The sequence below is a fragment of the Arvicanthis niloticus genome, chromosome 1 (assembly GCF_011762505.2).
Source record: "Arvicanthis niloticus isolate mArvNil1 chromosome 1, mArvNil1.pat.X, whole genome shotgun sequence".
Classification (NCBI taxonomy): Eukaryota; Metazoa; Chordata; class Mammalia; order Rodentia; family Muridae; genus Arvicanthis; species Arvicanthis niloticus.
Window position 1 is genome coordinate 93,646,014 of NC_047658.1, and position 18,118 is coordinate 93,664,131.

Consider the following 18,118-nt stretch of genomic DNA (forward strand, 5'->3'; position numbering starts at 1 on the left):
CTCTGACATACTGTGGTTTGGACTCACTCTTCCTGCTGACAAATCACTACCTACCCAACTGTAGGCCTGTCATGCCTTCCTTACCTCACCTGCAGTCATATTCTGTTTAACACACCTAACTACTCCTTCATATTCTTGTAACATGTTATGACATTTCCCTGCTGATGTCAAAGAGTAGCAAGCCTCTGAAGTGAGGGGCATGTCCAGTTCATCTTGCATCTGTCACGTGATGGAAACTCAGATAGCTATGTGGCAGCAAGCAGACAACGAGCAACTATATAAATTCTCAACAGACCTTTAATGACCAGGATGAGTTTAGGAACAAAAAGCTAGATAGTCTGGCCACAGGGACGACAGAAGTGGAGAACTCAGTAGGCTGTCTGAGACTGCTGCTGGCGGTAGCCACCACGGCGCATATAACCTTCGTTTTTCCGGTAGCCATCCTTTTGGTCTGCAGGTAAAAAATGGATAGGAAAGACTGGGAGTGAGCACCTGGAGACAGACAAAGGTGCAAGGATGGTGGGAGAATGGAGTGATGGGTCCACCCACTCACCTCGGAAATAGCCACCATAGGTTCCCTGCTTATGGTCAAACACCCGTTCATTATTCTCCACTAGGCTGCCAAGCTTCTCAGCCAGCTGCAGAGCCAAGTTCTGCTGGGCAGTGGGCTCAGTCCGGTGCATCACTACCGTCTGTGTTGGCTGGTCCAAGGAAGCCTGATGGAGTGAGAGGGACAGTCAGGTCAGACTACACTGGCTTCTCTGAAGCTGTGCCTACTCTATCTACCACCTCTGGCCCTCACCATCAATTCTTCATTAATGATCATCTTGCTGATGATGGAGTGAACAGTGGGTAGGTCCAGCTCGAACATATCGGATAGTGTCTCCATACTGAGGGAAAAAAGGCGGGAAACGGGGCCGTTAGGAACACTACTCACAAAGCTGGGGCCCTCTGTGTCTCTGAGCCCATCTTACCTGATTGAGTCATAGACACTGCTGTAGGTAAAAAGGTAGGTCCTCAGAGACTCTTCCTGGATCTTCCTGTGAGGAGAGGACAAAAAAGCGTGAGGTCCCAAAGGAAGAAAACCGTCCAATCTTTTCTTTTCTAGTCATCATGGCTCCCTTAGGTGCTCACCGAACCAGCATGGTGCGAACTTTGTCCGCCTCAGGGAAAAGGTCCCACACTTTTCCATTCATCTTTTCATTAATGATGAAACTGTGGCAGGTCTTCCAGTCACCCATCTTCATGGCCTTGGAGGCAGCAACCACGTGCTCCCTCATTGACTCAGGAGGACCTGAAAGGGAGAGAATAAGGTAGGATGGAAACAAACTCAAGGCTCTGCCCTCGTGAGTATTGTTTAAGGAGAAGCAGAGGCCAGAAGAGCAAACAACTAGGCTAGAGACTTTCCCAGCTCTCCACTGAGTAGCCAGAGGACTGTAAGTCACCTAATAGCTGAAGTCACTTTGAACTGAACTAACCAGTCCATAAACATACTTCAAGGGACAGCTGAATCCCGTGAAACTGTTGACAAATGGTTAAGTGTATATCCTCATGTGTATTTTCCTAGAAAAAAGGTCTACAACTTTAATCAGATTCTCTTAAAATTCCTTGATCAAAGTCACTGAACAGCAGTGGAACAAGCCTTTAATTCCATCAAAGGCTGGCAGATTTCTGTGAGTTCAAGGCTAGCCTGATCTATAGACTGAATTCCAGGTCAGAGCTACACAGAAAAACCCTCTCTCAAAACCAACAAAAAACAAGAAAACAGCAGCAAAAAGGTTAAGGACTGGAGAGATGGCTCCGTGATTAAGGGCAGTTGGTACTTTTCAAGAGAACCTGGGTTCAATTTCAAGTACCTACCAGGTGGCTCACAACCCTCTGTACTTCAGTTCTAACAGACATTTTTGCTCCTGTGGGCACATGGGGCTGGAGATGGCTCTGCAGTAGCTGAAGAGTCCTTACGGCTCTTGACAGGGACCTAGATTTGGTTGTCAGCATCCACAAGCACTTGTTAACTGTAGTTCCGGAAAATCTGCTACACTAGTCTGGCCTTGCCATATGCGGTAGGTACTAAACGCACACAGGCAAGCACACAAACTTTAAAAGTTTGAGCCAGGTATGGTGGCGTACACCTTTAATCTCAGAACTCAGGAGAAGCAGGCAGATCTGAGTTTGAGGCCAGCCTCATTTACATAACAAGTTCCAGGACAGCCAGGGTTACTCAAGAAAAACCCTGCTTCCAAAAAAAGAAAAGAAAAAAAAAAGTATTTACCAAATTTCACTTGAAAGTGGCTCATTTATCCTTCTTAAAAAGTTTAGCCTTGGAATGTAGACATGGCTCAGTGTTCAGGCATCCTCTGATTGCTACAGGTATTTATGGCACACGTGTGATCCCCAACTCCCAACAATCAATCAATCAATCAATGAATGTAAAAAGAACTTTAAGACAAATACATTTAGTCTCAACCTAAAACGACTTCTATGAAACCACAGGGTTTTATGTACTGATGAGGAACTCAGGCTCCCAAACACCATCTTGAGGGACAAGCCAGAATGTAACTGGCATTTAGAGAAAAAGCACAGAAGGTTCAACTCTGGGAATGGGTAGTTTCTATGAATATGGCCAACACCAGGGCAAGCATGCATTAGGATCAGGCCCACTTTATCACTTTAAAAAAGACAAGGTTAGCCAGGCATGGCAACAACATGCCTTTGAACATAGCACCGGAGACAGGCAGATCCAAGTTAATGATCAACCTGCTCTATACATGGCAACCTGTTAGAACTCATTCCAAGGTGTCCTCTGACTCCCACATGTCTGTGCACACAAACAATATATAAACCAGTGTAAAGTATTTAAACAAGATTAGAGACTCAAAGAGTATCTCTGTAAGTCAAACAAACAAGAGTTCAAAGCTAAAAGAGATACTGGTTTTTTTTCCTGAAGCAGTCTGGTTATGTAGCCAAGGAGAGCCTCAAACTTGAGGTCCTCCTGTCTAAGTTTCCCAAGCACTAAGATTAACAGTGTGTATAACTGGGCTAGAGAGATGGCTCAGAGGTTAAGAGCACTGACTGCTCTTCCAGAGGTCATGAGTTCAAATCCCAGGAACCACAGGGTGGCTCACAACCATCTGTAATGAGATCTGATGCCCTCTTCTGGTGTGTCTGAAGACAGCTACAGTGTGCTCATAATAAATAAAAATGAATATATCTTAAAAAAATAAATAAATAAAAAATATGATTACTAAGTAGCCCTGGCCAGCCTGGAACTTTCTTGATAGAGTAGGCTGACCTCAAACTCATCATGTCTTGAATAATCAATTATTATTTCTGAGACACTGTGCCAGGCAGAGGAGGCATCAATATAAAATATAAATAAAAAACAGTCATCTTGTGAGGAAAGTTATTCCACTAACTTCTCTTAATGCTTATGGGCAAGCAAAGATCCAAGAAGTGTACAGGACCACAAAGGCCCACACTCACCTAGCAGGGGCTGCCGCTCGCCCACCCGCAGTTGGTGATGGAACTGTTTGCTGATCATACGTCGACGGGCGTCACTCTCATGGGCAGCCATGTAGGGGATCTCCAGGAGCATAGCAGACACCAGATAGACACACTCCAGCAGTTCCAGGTTGATGTGTAGGTGAAAGGGCACCTGTCGGCGTCTTTCTACCTTTTCCTGTTCCTGATTGCGCTCCTGTAGGCTTCGAAGCAGCAGACCCTGCCCCAGAAGCTCCTTGGCGCGACCACTTGACTGAATATCCAGAAGTGCATTGTGTGCATCCTTTGTCAGGCCTTGGCGGAAAGCACAGATGCCCAGCTGCACCATGGTGCGGTTATACAGGATCTAGGCACAAGGACAGAAGTGAGAGCCTCGGGCAGACTGTTTACTAAGGCCTGTCTTAAACTGCCACTTATCTTAAATATACACAAGAGGGATCTATACCTCAGATACAGCTTTTAGTATTTCTTTCTATATAAAAAGCGCCTCAAGCTGTTCCTGGCTCCCCTACTGTCATGAATCCTGCTAATTTCGCTTTAGTATATCCCAATACAGCCCAGTTACCTAGGACCACCTTTCTCCTAATTTAATAATTGCTTCAAAGATTTTTTTTTTTTTTTTAAATCTTTCTAGAAAAGTAAGATCAGCTCCTAATGTTTTGAACCAGATACTTGGTAGTTACAGAGTTTGGAAAAGACAACACCCTCTGGGTGTACACTAGTTACCCATGTGGTAACTCCTGTTGAGCCCGTCTGCCCTCAGTGCCCGCCTACCTGCACTGGTGGGTCTGCGTGCTGGATGTTGTCCTGCAGGTGGCTCATGAGCATGAGGTCCCGGGCCTGGTACCAACGCGAGTGCAGCGCATGGTGGTAGATATGGCAGAGGATGGCACAGGTACGGATCCGGTCTGTGCGGTCCTTGGCATAGATGTATTTGCACAGTCTTTCCATTAGCACAGCTGAGTCCTCACCCTCATTTTCTGCCTGGTCTTGCTCAGACTAGAGGAATGGGAAGTTGTTAGCAATGGCTATCCAGCAAAGACCACAGCTTTAAGTGGTTTAGGTCTTAGCAACAAAACAAGGGACTCTTTCCAACTGCAAACCATCTGACACCTAGCCCCCACCCCTTCTACCTCCTAAGTTCCTTGGGGATAGAAGACTTATCACCAAGGCCTAATAGGTAAGGAAGATACATTTACACTTCTCTCGTTCCTCATGATTACTGAGTAGTCTCACCTTTGAGGACCCTTCAGGAGGAGTAAGCTGACGCTGATGGGCCTTGTAATCAAACTTGTAGTAAGTGTGCAGGATGCGCCTCAAGTAGATCTGGCAGATCTCCTCAGTCGTACCTTTCTCCTCCAGGTAGCGCTGCACACGCTCAATGATGGCACATACTTGTGCCTCATCCTTCAGGTGCTCCACATACTCTGGTAGGGAGGAGGAGGACACCCACCCTCATCTCAGACATGAGTACCACCTTTCCCAACCATTCATCTCCAGCAATCCAAACATTTTGGTTTCCCCTCTACACTTATACCTTAAAACCAGCATCCTCTTCCATGAGCTTACCATCTCACTGCTTAGGAAAGCATCTGAATTACCAACTTGGTCAACAGGGCCTATAAGTCTAGCACTTGCCTCTGACTTTATGTAATGCTAATAATTAGTATTATCTCCTATACTTTCCCTGTCACCAAAGTCCCCGCTTGCTTAGGTTTACCTTGGGAGTGAGGATCAGTATTTTGCATTATTTTGGTAAATTCTTCATCCATTCGCTCCACCAGAGTTAGGATGCAGCCTCGTACACGCAGTGGCTAAAGAATTATGCAAAGAAAGAACAGTTAATGCAGGTTTGTATCTTAACCTCAACTCCTGTCCCTACCGCCTTCCCAGGTAGCCTGCCAATCCCTCTCTTTACCTGATCAAAATTGTGTAAGTTCTCACTCTCTTCCAAAATGTTCTCTCCAACAAAGATGTTGGAATGTGCAACCAAGGTATCCATCAGTTCATTGATGCAATCCAGGCACATCTGCCACATCTCTGGCTGTCAACAGATGGAGTGACAAAGTTAGAGGGATGTAGTAAGTGACATTTTTAAAGAACCTTTTCACCAAGAATCACAGGGCCTTCAACACACAAGGCTGCTGTAGGGCTCAGGTGTTCAAACAGCAGGTACCTTCTCTTGACCACCCCCAACTCACCCCAGTACTCTTCTGTTGTTCTCACCTTCATGTATGTGGCCAGGTTAGGGTTGTAATCGTAGAGAGAGGCAATGATATTGAACTTGATCTTGACAATGACACCCACCCCCAGGTTGTTCTCAGAAGCAATCTGAACCAGCAGCTGGAGCAATTCAATCTGGGTGGCACTGGAGGGACACAGAACTAGGTAAGGCTTTGGAGACAAATCGGCCAGTCTCATCCTGTTATGCAGGATATCCTCTTAGATGAGCAAAGCAGCTGATTCCACATGTCTTTACTATCTGCATATGTGTTTCTTTCTTATTTGTGTATTCTCTTGAGACAAGGTTCCATGTAGTTCAGGCAGGCCTTAAGCGTGTTATGCAGCTAAGGAGGCCCTACACTGTCTGATTCTCTTACCTTCGGCACCCAAGTGCTGGGATTACAGCTGTATCACATATGGTTTTATGTGATGCCAGGACTCTAACCCAGGGTTTCACATATGCCAGGCAAGCACTCTACCAATAGAACTATATATATCCCCAACCCCTGCTTCTCTTTTCAACTCCCAATAGAAACAATAGTAATGCTAGCCATCCTTAAGTGCTATTTATAAAAGGTCTTCATTCTGTCCATCCTATCTGATTACCTAATCAGCTGCAGACATACATCATTTCCATGTAACAGACTGCATTAGAAATTCAATAGTTCGCTGGGCAGTGGTGGCGCACACCTTTAATCCCAGCACTTGTGAGGCAGAGGCAGGTGGATTTCTGAGTTCAAGGACAGCCTGGTCTACAGAGTGAGTTCCAGGACAGCCAAGGCTACACAGAGAAACCCTGTCTCGAAAAAACAATAAATAAATAAATAAATAAATAAATAAATTCAGTAGTTCAAAGTTATAAAAGAGTACATAAAAGGAAAAAGACAGGTAGGTCCCCAGTATACAAGCATAGATAATATTCTCTCACAATAGAGTGATGTCCACTCACATCAATGTTTAACTGTGTTATAAAGCTTTCAAACTATAAAGAAGTAGCAATGGCCAAGTTTGCACATCTTACCGGTCTGTTCCCTTCTTGCCTCTGACCTGTAGAATCTCATTCAGTTTCTTGATGACAACAGCATGAGTGATCTCAGTTCCCTTGGCAAACATTTTTGGCTTCTCCTGGTTAAAAACATACTGTGTTATACGAATGTCAACAGAACCTGTTCTTGCTTTAGGCTCCTCCCACTGCAACCAGGTGGGTACCTTCTATACTGACTCCTTTTAAAGGCTCACCTTGACAAGTGGCACGCCACCACGGACCCGCTCCCACTCCCCGCCCTCATTGTCCTCCTCCTCCTCGTCCAGGCGCTTGGACTTCCTATCGTGCTTCTTCTTGGCTTTGTCTTCTCGTTTCTTTTCAGCTGCTTTTTTGTCCTCCTCTGTGGTGGGTGCCCTGACAGGAGATGAGGGAGAAAATGAACAAGTCCTTTCCTCACCACTGAGGCATCCTCTTCCCAAATGCTGGGGTTACAGGTGTATACCAATACTTAATTTACAGAGCTTAGGGATCAAACCTAGGACCTCATGCACGCTAGGCAAGCGTCTATCAACTGAGTTACATCCCTAGGCCCAAACTCACTTCTCTTGGTCTACAGAGAATATACACCATGTCCACGGTTCTGAGACTGAAGGAGGAGCTTGAGCTTCTCATCATCAGTGCTTCCAATCAACTTCGTTTTCCTGGACTGAAGTTTTACTTAGTGCTAACGATATTGTGATTTATACAATTCACCCTAGTGAATTAAAAGTCAAAAGATCTATAATTTGGGTTTGACATTTCTTAAGACACATCATATCTCAGTATAGTTAGATCTTTTTTGTTTTAAAATTATTTTATATATCTAAATATCTTCCCTCCACACATGTATGTACATCATATGCATGCTTACTTACTACCTGCTGAAGTCAGGATGAGGACATCTCACACTCCTGGGACTGGAGTTACATATGTTTGTGAGCTATTACCTGGGTGCTGGGAATTGAACCTAGGTCCTCTACAGTGGCAACCAGTGTTCTGAACCAGCGTGTGAACTTCCCAGCGCTTTTGGCTTATTTTATGGATAGGCTGGAACTCTCTGTGTAGACCTGGCTGATCTTGAACTCAGAGTTACAAACACCCCCTCCCCAAACGTTTATATATATACACACACATACAATTATACCTGATTAAAGCTATTAAAAACTTCAAAGATATCAAGAGTGGAGAAACACTCTATTATCCAAGTATGGAAGGGGAGAAGAATCCAAGGGTTCAAGGCCAACCTGGATACAGGTAACCCGTCCCGACAAAACAAAACAAGGCCAAACAGAAAACACGATTAATAAACAAACAGTAACAAGCCCAAATACATTAATAACTAAACCTGCCAAATGAAAAATAGAGACAAAGACCAGGCGGTGGTGGCACACAACAGAGGTAGGCAAATCTCTGAATTCAAGGCCTAGTTTATACACAAAAACCCTGTCTCAAAAAAACAAAGAGAGGGGAAAAAAAGAAAGAAAAAGAAAAATAGAGATCAAGTTCTGGAGACAGCGGTGATGGTTGAACAATCATGAAAATGTAATTAATGGCAAAATAAATACATACTTAATAATGTTTAAAGTGGTAAATCTTATGTTAAAAACACAACAAAACGAAAACTCAAAGACATACTTGCACATGATTTAAAGTCAGATGTTTATGATGTCCTACACTTAATTTTTCTCTAATTTTAAAGCACCTTTTAAGGATTAGAGAAATAGAAATAACTCAGTAACATGCCTGTGGTGTAAGTGAGATCTGGGTTTGATTCCCACATAAGCACAGATACACACACCCCTATACCTATGTATGTAACAATTAATGAGAAAAAAGTAAGACTCTGAAAGAGCAATGATGACATGTGAGGGTTTGGAAGGAAAGGAAGGAGGAAATAACACATTATAAATCCACATCCCTGCCCCATACACAAAACAGCCAGGTGTCCTAGCACCTGCTTGTAATCTCAGTTTTCAGAGACAGATGATCCCTGGAGCTCACAGCCCAGGCAGTAAGCTACAGGACAATGGAAGAACTGTCTTAAAAAATAAGGCAAGGTTAGGCATGGCATCACACACCGTTGTCAACCTTCAATCACAGTACTTAAGGAGGCAGATACAGACAGATCTCTGAGTTCTAGGCTACCTTGACCTGTACAGTGAGACTCTGTCTCAAAACAAAACAAAAAATTTACCAAGCTGGATGGCTCTTGAAGAATACCACCCAAAATACACCCTGACTTCCACATACACTGTACCCACATGAACACAAACTACATATACACACAAAAATAAAATTATGAGGGGCTGGAGAGATGGCTCAGTGATGAAGAGCACTGGCTGCTCTTCCAGAGGACCCGTGTTTGATCCCCAGCACCCATGAGGTGGTTCAGAACAGCCTGTGATTCCAGTCTCAGGGATCCAAAACCACCTTCTGGCTTGTAGAGGCACGCCACAAATGTGGTACACAGCCATATATGAAAACAAAATAGTAAGATCAAGTAAATTTGAAAGTTAATTATAGGTCATTAAATATGTCTATTTTGGTGAAAGTTTTCAGATTCTAATGCACTAGTAGTTAAGTGTATAAATCCTCCCAAAGAGACATAACAATGTGCCAAGACTCTGATCAGTCTTGTCTCTCTGTGGCACCTGATGAAAAATGCTTCTCAACAAAACGACTACCAACGTTCTTTATCTTCTGTCTAGCCCTTTCTAAAACCAGCAGAGCAACCCAATGAGCACCAACAGGGCAGTGTTCCTTTAAAGGCACTGACCTCAACCTCACTGAGTTCTCTTACTCGTGCTTCCCTAACCCCACAGCTACCATAGCTGAGACTGGTGACAGAGCCCCGACAGGTCCTTTCAGCCTCTGACCATTGCAGTTAAGTTTATGAAGGCTTGCTTGCAGCACTGTACACACCATGTACTAAGAAGCTGATTATCAGGAAGGGCAAACACAATAGCAGCTCTTACTGAGTGCCTACCACACGCTGGTCCTGAACAGAGCTGCTTCCCCATGCTACTTCTCACAGCTCACCTGGGAGGTAATGCCCCTGCCCATTTCAGATGCAAGAAACTGAAGACTGAAAGGTACAGCTTGCCAACTATCACATAACCAACAGATGCCACAGTGAGATTTTTATCGAGAGTATGGTTAAATAGTTGAACTCTGGAGGCTTCAAATCCTATATTCAAGCCATACTAGCTTGGCAACCTTGTACTTGATTCTAAAATCCTGCTGTAAAAGGAGATCAGTGGGCTTCTACCTACAGACTCTGTGAAAGCAAAGGGCAACAGTGTTCTGAATGACTACAGGCTTTAAAACCCTTCTATCGTATCTCCCAGAGCCATTACTTCCTTACTTTTTAAGGAACTTTGAGGCCAGAGCAGTTTGTTTTCCTTCTTCTTCTTCAGAGTCTGAATCAGAAGATGTGGAACTGGTGTCCCATTCTTCGTCTTCAGAATCTTCAGAGTCTTCATCATCATCCTTTGAGGGAAGAGAGGATCAGGAGGAAGACAAAGCACTCTCTCTGCTCCTCCCACTGACACTCATCCAGGCGTTTCCATCGACAGAACATGGAATCAGGGTATTAGATGAAACAGTCCACTAAAACTCTGGAGATGACAAACTACTCAGGGGAGTACCACAACGCCCAGCACAGTAGGGGGTCTGGCGGGTGGATCCCAATTCACCTAGTGTCCATCCTCAAGTCAAATCCCACTAACTCACTCTCTGCACCTCAGGATCCCGTAAGATGACATTTCTTCTTCCCAAGACCTAAATATCCTGACAGGAAATCACCTCCAGGATATCCCTGGAAAATCTTACTTCCATCTTTTTGTGGAACTTTCGACTCTCCCCAGAAGATTCCGGTTTCTTCTTCAAGAAAGCTGCAGCACTGACTCCATCCTCATCTTCATCCTCATCTGAAGAGCCTGGTAGAAAGTAGGAGGGAAAAAAGCCAGAACATTGAAGACCAAGAGTGAAAACAGAAACTAGATCCAACTCTCTTCAAGAAAGGTCTCCTCTCACCTTCCGAGTCTTCCTCATTCTTTTCTGCATCTTCATCCGCAGACTGCTCAGGGTTCTGCATTGAGGAAATCAGAGAACTAAGATGCCTACCACAAGCCAAGCATGGTGTCCCATGCCTTTAATCCCACCACTTTAATCACCAGGAGGCTGAGGCAGGCAGAGTTCTATGAGTCCAACGTCAGCCTAGTCTACACAGTGAATTCCAGAAGAGTCAGAGCTACACAGTGAGACCTCCAACTCAATAACAAAAGAACAAAATGACTGCCAAATATAAGTCATCCTTTTGAACCCCAATTGGTTTGTTATGGTTCTCTCCTTAGCCATGTGTCACCTACTCATGCTCTGGAGTTTTGTCACAGGATCAAACTTCTAGTTCAAAATCTTAGCCTCTGGCTGACTCACCTGCTTGTAGTTGGTGATGTGTGACTCAAAATCACGGTTGTATTTTCGTATCTTCTGGCGCAAGGTACTCAAGGCCTTAGCGTTGTTTTTATTCATCTTCTTTTTTCCTTCTTTATCTTCCCAAAGCTAACAGAGTCAAAGGAAGAACAGGGACCTGAGACTAAGTGACATTTTCAAAATGCAGGCTTTAAACCACCTCTTGGGACCTTGCTATCTACACACCACCTGCACCATTAGTAACCAAGACTGTTAGCTAAGCCACGCTGGGGACTCAATGGAGGCAAGTAGCCTACAGCTGACCTACACTCCAACCCTAAGATATTTCCTGAAGACCTTTATAAATTTCTACTACAAATACAAAAGCAAAAGGTGATTTTAAAACATAATATTAAGCCAGGTGGTGGGGGTGCATGCCTTTAATCCCAGCGATAGGGAGATAGCGGCAGGGAGGCAGAGATGGGCAGATCTCTGAGTGTGAGGTCAGCCTGGTCTACAGAGTGATTTCTAGGATGGCCACGACTACACAGAAAAACCCTGTCCTGGGGGGTTGGGGTGGGGTGGGGTGGAGGGAAAAAAACAAAAATAAAAGAAAACAAAAGCAAAACCCCAATAAATATAATTAAGCTCCTGTCCAAAAATAGGTTTATCTCCTTGCTTTATCTCATTTTCTGTTTTCTAGGGAGCACTGTACATAAGGAGGCAAAGAGCCCGAGGAGACCCCTGGGAGCAGAAAAGCTGCACAGCCAGGCCCATAACCCCCTCTGTATCCTCAGAGTCACACCTCATTAAGATAGTCCTCCAGGTCAGCCAGTATTCGGATATAGAACCGGGGGACACCTTCCTTGTCCACAATGCTCTTGGCTTTCCCATACGCTTTCCCCAGGAGCTCAAACTCTTCCAGACACTTGGTGACATCTCGAATCTTCATGGCATTACGGATGGTTCGTATGAGGTTAGTCAACTCCTCAAACCTGGGTAGGGAGTTCAAAACCAGATTGGCCATGTCTATCATGGAGAAAGCAACACCACCACTCCCCGTGCCTTCCCCCTCCCCCAGCCTCCTATGGATGGCCTCACCTCTTGTCTTTGGCACTTCGGACAACTCTCTTTGTATCCTCCTCATCCTCGCTCAGTAACAAAGGCCTGTATGGAAGGAAAAGAGACCATTAGCCTTCAGTCTCAGCTAGTATAATTTCTCTCCTCAGATGAGAACTGAAGCATGGATAACATCTTTTTTTTCTGACCTTTATTCTTCACACTCATCTTAAACAGCTGCAACTCTAAATGAGGTCTTTCGTCAAACCCTGACAGAATCTACAAAAAATGTCCCCAGGGACAAATAACTGAAGAGCTTACTTACTCAGACAACTAACTGCCTCAAGGCACATATGGCTACAGAAGCACCCAAGGAAGCAGCAGACAAAAGTCACCTTAACAAACCGGAAAAGCTTCAAGGAGCTTGGTACCTAGCCAGGTTCTAAAAAGAAACATTTTCCAAGATAGGAGAGGCCACTAGTGAAGAAAAGTTTTAGAGAATTTTAACACCCCCTTTGCTTATATTTCTTTTCAATGAGATGGGTCAAAGCACTCAGTTAGCCACAGTGTCTCTATTCTTTTCTTTCCATGGTGTTAATTTTTCCTGATAATTTTTATGTGACAAGTGATAGTTTTTCACTTTGGACAGTTATGGAATTGTATTCACATGGATATGAATGTCTGTATGTCTGTTCATCTACAATAATTCTCTACAAGACCCACGGGAAGTAGATATAAATGTCTTAAAACACTACAGGCACACAGCAAAAACAATGTTGTTTTGAGAACTGTTTCAAAATTTAAAAAATTTTAATTTGTAGAGATGGAGAGAAGACAGTAAAATAAAAGTGAACACAGCAGTAAATATTTGCACGCAAAGCCAAACCATAGGATTTCGAGCCAAACTAACTAAGCACTGAGGGTTTTCCTTCCATGAATACAAGTCATCAAGGACTAGGCTTGGTAGGAAGAGCTACAATATGGGGAGTTTTCGAAGGCCAGTGCGACACAGACAGGGGCAGGAAGGGCGAGCCCTTAAGAGCTGATGCAATAATAAGCAACGGGAAACCTCTGCCCCTTCATCCTTAGTACCGATGATGTCGAGGACTCCCAAAGTTTCCAGCACGCTGGGAGAGCTACCATTCTCAGACTTGTCCCACCCCACTCGCTCCCCCTCGCCCACACGAGCCCCCGCAGCCCGCCAAACCCGTCCTCTCCGCGCCCCCGGCTCACTGTTTGCCGTAGTTCCCGGAGACGGGTTTGGTGACGAGCTCCTCCCCGGACAGGGACGACTCCGACTCACTGTCCGAGCCGGTGGTGAAAAATCGCGACATGGCGACGGCGCTGAAGAGCTGAAGCCCTCGCGATCGGAACCTGAGAAAAACCGCGGCGTCAGGGTTTGGGGACAACCGCGGCTACCATCTCCCGACCTGGACCGCCGTTCCCGCCTGCACGCCCTCCCCCTTACCCTTCACGGAGCACGAGGCCCAAGAGACACACACACCAGCTGAGCTCCTGAGTCCCAGAGAGTAGGCGAGACAGGCGCGACGCCGGAAGAGAAAAAAGGTTGGGGGAGGCGTCACTTCCCGGAAGCACCAAAAAAAAAAAAAAAAAAGCGCCAAATAACTACATTTCCCAGTGGCCTTTGCGCTATACACGGCCTGGGACGTATTAGTTGCAGGGGTTCTAAGTCTTAAAAGTCTAAACTAAGACTAGCTGCTTCTTTGGTCCGCCGGGGCTAGACTGTAAGACTGAAAATATAGAATTTAGTGACCGCCTGATGGTGCACGTCTGTAATCCCTACATTAGGAAGGGTGAAGCAGGAGGATCCTGGGTTCAAGGCCAGACTGGAACCCCCCCCCAATTAATTAATTAATTAATTAAAATAAAAAAAATTTTTTAAAGCTCTGAAGCCGGTGGAGATGGCTCACACCTTTAATCCTAGCACTCAGGTAGAGGCAAGTGGATCTCCGTGTTTGAGGCCAGCCTAGTATCCAGAGCGTGTTCCAAGACTGCCAAGAGAAACCCTATCTCGAAAAACAAAAAGTGCTCTGGCCGCGCATCTGAACTTCAGAGTAAGAATCCAAAAGGTTTTAAAAATACAGAACGCTTCACAAATTTGCATGTCATCTTTGCACAGGGGCCATGCTGATCTTAACTTGTAACTTGCCAATTTTAGTACATGTGCTGCAGAAGGGAGCACGGTTTTGCAGCTTTAAGCAAACTTACTACATCTTCAGTGTTGGAATCCTAGCTTTACCGTTTTCTTAGTCAAACTTTCTAACTTCTCTGTTCTTCTCCCTGTGCTACAAACAAAGGGGAATAATAACACTTGTTCTTTGATATTAGGAGAATAAAATGACAACATATGAAGTGTGTGGGACAGTATCTTGTGCAAAATGAGCATATACTAGCCACGGGACCCACGAGATGGTTCAGATGAAAAAGCACTTGTCACCAAACATAAGGACTTGAGTTGGTTCCCTGTGGCCACAGAATAGATAAAATAACTGATGTTGTCTTCTGACCACCTCCCCTGACACACACACAATTCCCAGTGGCCTTTGTACCATACAAGGCCTGGGACGAATTAGTTGTGGAGGCTCTAAGTCTTAGAGTCTAAGACTGACTGGCTGCTTCCCAGGACTGTGCACACACACTCTAAATGTAATTTTAAAAATAATAAAAATACTCTGCCATTCAGTCATTTTAGGAGTATTTACTAATTTGTGTGTGTGTGTGTGTGTGTGTGAACAATGTCACAGGCACAGGATATAGCTGTGAGTAAAAGTGGGTAAAATGTAAAGGAATTCACATCCATATGTGTTTGTTTGTTTCTGAGACTAGGTCTCAAGTAGCCCAGGCTGGCCTCAGACACCTGAAGATGAGTATGAAGTTCTAATGTTCCTGCTCCCACCTTCTAAGTGCTGAAACTAAAGGGTACATATCCATACCAAGGTTTTTGCAATGCTTGGGATGGAACTTAGGGTCTAGATCCACACTAGGCAAGCATTTCACCAGCGATGTCTGGGGTGCCCCAAAATAAACAGGTAAGTATAATTTAGCAAGATGCCACTGTTTTATATAAAGTGGGTTTTATATAAAGACAGCCTTGAGGTCAGAGGCCTGAAGCTTTGCCTGCTGGCAGTGCATGTATGTCTGCATCTACCTCAGTGTGGTCTGAGTGCCCGTCTCTTGAGTATGCATGTGCCTGCCTGAGCTCAGCTTTCAGGATTAAGTCACTTTTTTGTTGCTATGAAGAAACCATGCAAAAGCAAAGCAACTTATAGAAGAGTTAGTTCACTAGGGCTTATAGTTTTAGAGGGTGAGTCCATGATCAAGTGGGCAGGGGGCATGGCAACAGCAATGGTGCTGGAGCAGGAGCTGAGAGACGGCACAACGAAGAGGCCGACGGGGAGACAGACAGGGAGAGAACTGGGAAGAGTGTGGGCCTTTGAAACTTCACAGCCCATATCCAGAGATTCACCTCCTCCAAGGCCACACCTATTTTTTCTTGTTTCTTTTTTCTTTTCTTTTCTTTTTTTTTTTTTGGTTTTTCGAGACAGGGTTTCTCTGTGTAGCCCGGGCTGTCCTGGATGTTTCTTTTTTTCAAGACAGGGTTTCTCTTTAAAATCTCAGCTGTCCTGGTGGAACTTACCCTGTAACCAGGTTAGCTTTGAACTCTGAAATCCTCCAACTTCTCCCTCTGGAGTACTGGGGTTAAAGGCATGCACCATCAAGGCTGACAAGGCCACACCTCTAAATCCTTCAGATGTTGTGAACTATACACACAACAACAACAAACAGTTTTAAATGTCAGACATCTTTACTAACAGAGGAAATGCAAATCAAAACCAGAGGGAGATGCCACACTCACTAGAATGGCTATACTAAGACAAAACCAAACCAAATACACACACCACCACCACTGGCACACACAGGGAATAGCCAGTACTGTAAGCTGCTATGAGCCCTGTTTAGTTGATTCTGTGGGCTGTTTTCTTATGGTATCCTTAACCTTTTGGCTCCTACAATCCCTTCACCCTGTCTTTTGTAGGATTCCTTCAGCATCTTCCAGTGTTTGGCTGTAGGACTCGGAATCTGCATCAGTTGGGTGAAGCCTCTCAGATAATGATTATGCTAGGCTCCTGTCTACAAGTATAGCAGAATATCATTAGGAATAATTTCATTGACATTTTTTTCTTCCAGTCATATTTGGTTCTATCCTAGGTCTCTGGCTTTCCAGTCCCTCGTTCCTGGCCTTCTGGGCAGTATCAGGTGTGGGCTTCCTCTCATGGCATGGGTCTCAAATTGGACCAGTCATTGTTGGTCACTTCCATGAGTTCTGTGTCCCCTTTACCCCACTACATATTGCTGGCAAGACTGTCTGGTGCTGCTATGTATACAAATGCTAAATATTGGCCCTCAGGTGGCGGTACAGATGAGCACATTCTCACATACACCAAATGATAGTGTATGAACTTTGCTGACCAATCACTGACTGGTTAAATAAAAGTGGCTACAGCCAGTTTCTAGGAAGAATAGAGATAGGCGAGATTTCGGTTTCCATGCTGGGGGTCCCAGGTAGGGGCCAAGAGGAGAGGAAGAAGGAAGGAGAAAGAAGACACAGAGGGTAGGAGGTCTGCATTAGACCGGATGGACACATGGCTGAGCAGCACATGGCTGAGAGAAATCCACTGCCAGACAGACTGAAGGAGCAAAAAAGAATGATACCGGGGGAGACCCAGACAGCAAGTACTTGTCGAGTGTAGCTGGGAAATAGCTAGTCAAGAAAAATAGTTCAGGGATAATCACCCAGTAATTGTGGTAAGCTGATTAAATAATTCGATAGGACTCTATCTTGATTATTGGGAGACTGGCTGAGTCATATTAAGAACTAATAGAGCTAATTAATAGCATTTACAACAACACAGGACAAATTGTAGGTTGAAGGTTTTGTGGCTGGGTTGGTGTTCCATTCCCTCTACCAGAGGTCTTACCTGCTTACAGAAGATGGCTGGTTCACTCTCCGAATCCCCGATTACTAGGAATCTTCACTAGGGTCACCATCATAGATTTCTGGGAGTTTCCATTGCACTAGGTTTCTACTTCATCCCTGAAATGCCCCCCCCCCTCCAGTTATCTCTCCCAATACTCTCTTCCTCCATCCTGGCCCCACCTGATCCCTCTTGTTCCCATCCCTACCTGGCCCCAGTCCACCCTCTTCTATTTCCTCTTCCCAGAGAGATCCATGTGTCTCCCTTGAGCCCTCCTTGTTACTTGACTTCTCTGAGTCTGTGGATTATAGCATGATTATTCTTTACAGCTAATATCCACTTATGAGTACACACCATATTTGTCTTTCCAGGCCTGGGTTACTTGACTCAGGATGATTTTTTTCTAAAATAATTTGCCTGCAAATTTTATGATATTATTTTTTAACAGCTGAGTAAAACTGCATCATGTAAATGTACATTTTCTTATGCATTCTTTAGTTGAGCACCAACTAGGTTGTTCCCAGTTTCTGGCTATTATGAATAAAGCTGCTGTGAACATAGTTGAGCAAGTGTCTTTGTGGACATCCTTTGGATATATATGTCCAGAAGTGATATAGCTGGGTCTTGAGGTAGATTGAGTCCCAAGTTTCTGAGAAACTGCCATATTGATTTCCAAAGTGGCTATACACATTTGCATTCCCACCAGCAATGGAGGAGTGTTCCCCTTGCTCCACATCCTCACCAGCATGTGCTGTCACTTGTAGTTTTGATCTTAGCAATTCTGACAGGTGTAAGATGGAACCTCAGGGTCGTTTTGATTTGCATTTCCCTGACAGATAAGGATGATGAACATTTAAGTGTTTTTCGGCCATTTAAGATTCCTCTGTTGAGAGTTCTGTTT

General features: G+C 44.6%; 1 protein-coding gene and 1 non-coding gene across 3 annotated transcripts; both read right to left on the reverse strand.

The window, feature by feature from the left end:
• Window positions 1–279: 279 nt before the first annotated feature.
• LOC117709146 (eukaryotic translation initiation factor 3 subunit C) lies at window positions 280–13,811 on the reverse strand. Of its 2 annotated transcripts, none has more exons than XM_034503286.2 (21): window positions 13,689–13,811; window positions 13,454–13,594; window positions 12,263–12,328; window positions 11,967–12,156; window positions 11,186–11,311; window positions 10,784–10,838; window positions 10,580–10,686; window positions 10,113–10,237; window positions 6,964–7,123; window positions 6,746–6,849; window positions 5,728–5,869; window positions 5,420–5,545; window positions 5,222–5,315; window positions 4,738–4,928; window positions 4,276–4,500; window positions 3,484–3,847; window positions 1,135–1,294; window positions 975–1,040; window positions 803–890; window positions 554–716; window positions 280–451 (listed from the first exon to the last, which is right to left on the reverse strand). In XM_034503286.2, exons 2-21 carry the CDS (start codon window positions 13,552–13,554, stop codon window positions 369–371), a joined length of 2,736 nt encoding a protein of 911 aa, XP_034359177.1. In that variant the 5' UTR covers window positions 13,555–13,594; window positions 13,689–13,811; the 3' UTR covers window positions 280–368. The 2 variants fall into 2 exon arrangements, with proteins under 2 accessions (XP_034359177.1, XP_034359187.1); XM_034503296.2 differs by having other exon boundaries at window positions 13,725–13,784.
• A 504-nt stretch (window positions 13,812–14,315) lies between these two features.
• On the reverse strand, window positions 14,316–14,423 carry LOC117699430 (U6 spliceosomal RNA). Its single transcript, XR_004605179.1, has one exon. It is a non-coding gene; the product is annotated as a U6 spliceosomal RNA (small nuclear RNA).
• Between the last annotated feature and the right edge of the window lie 3,695 nt (window positions 14,424–18,118).

Bases quoted from the DNA above. Each gene is read 5' to 3' on its own strand.
- LOC117709146 (XM_034503286.2), bottom strand. From the start codon at position 13,554: ATGTCGCGATTTTTCACCACCGGCTCGGACAGTGAGTCGGAGTCGTCC. The intron at 12,157-12,262 runs GTGAGGCCATCC...CTCCCTACCCAG, and splicing joins CGAAGTGCCAAAGACAAGAG to GTTTGAGGAGTTGACTAACC. The intron at 891-974 runs GTAAGATGGGCT...TTTTTCCCTCAG, and splicing joins AGTGTCTATGACTCAATCAG to TATGGAGACACTATCCGATA.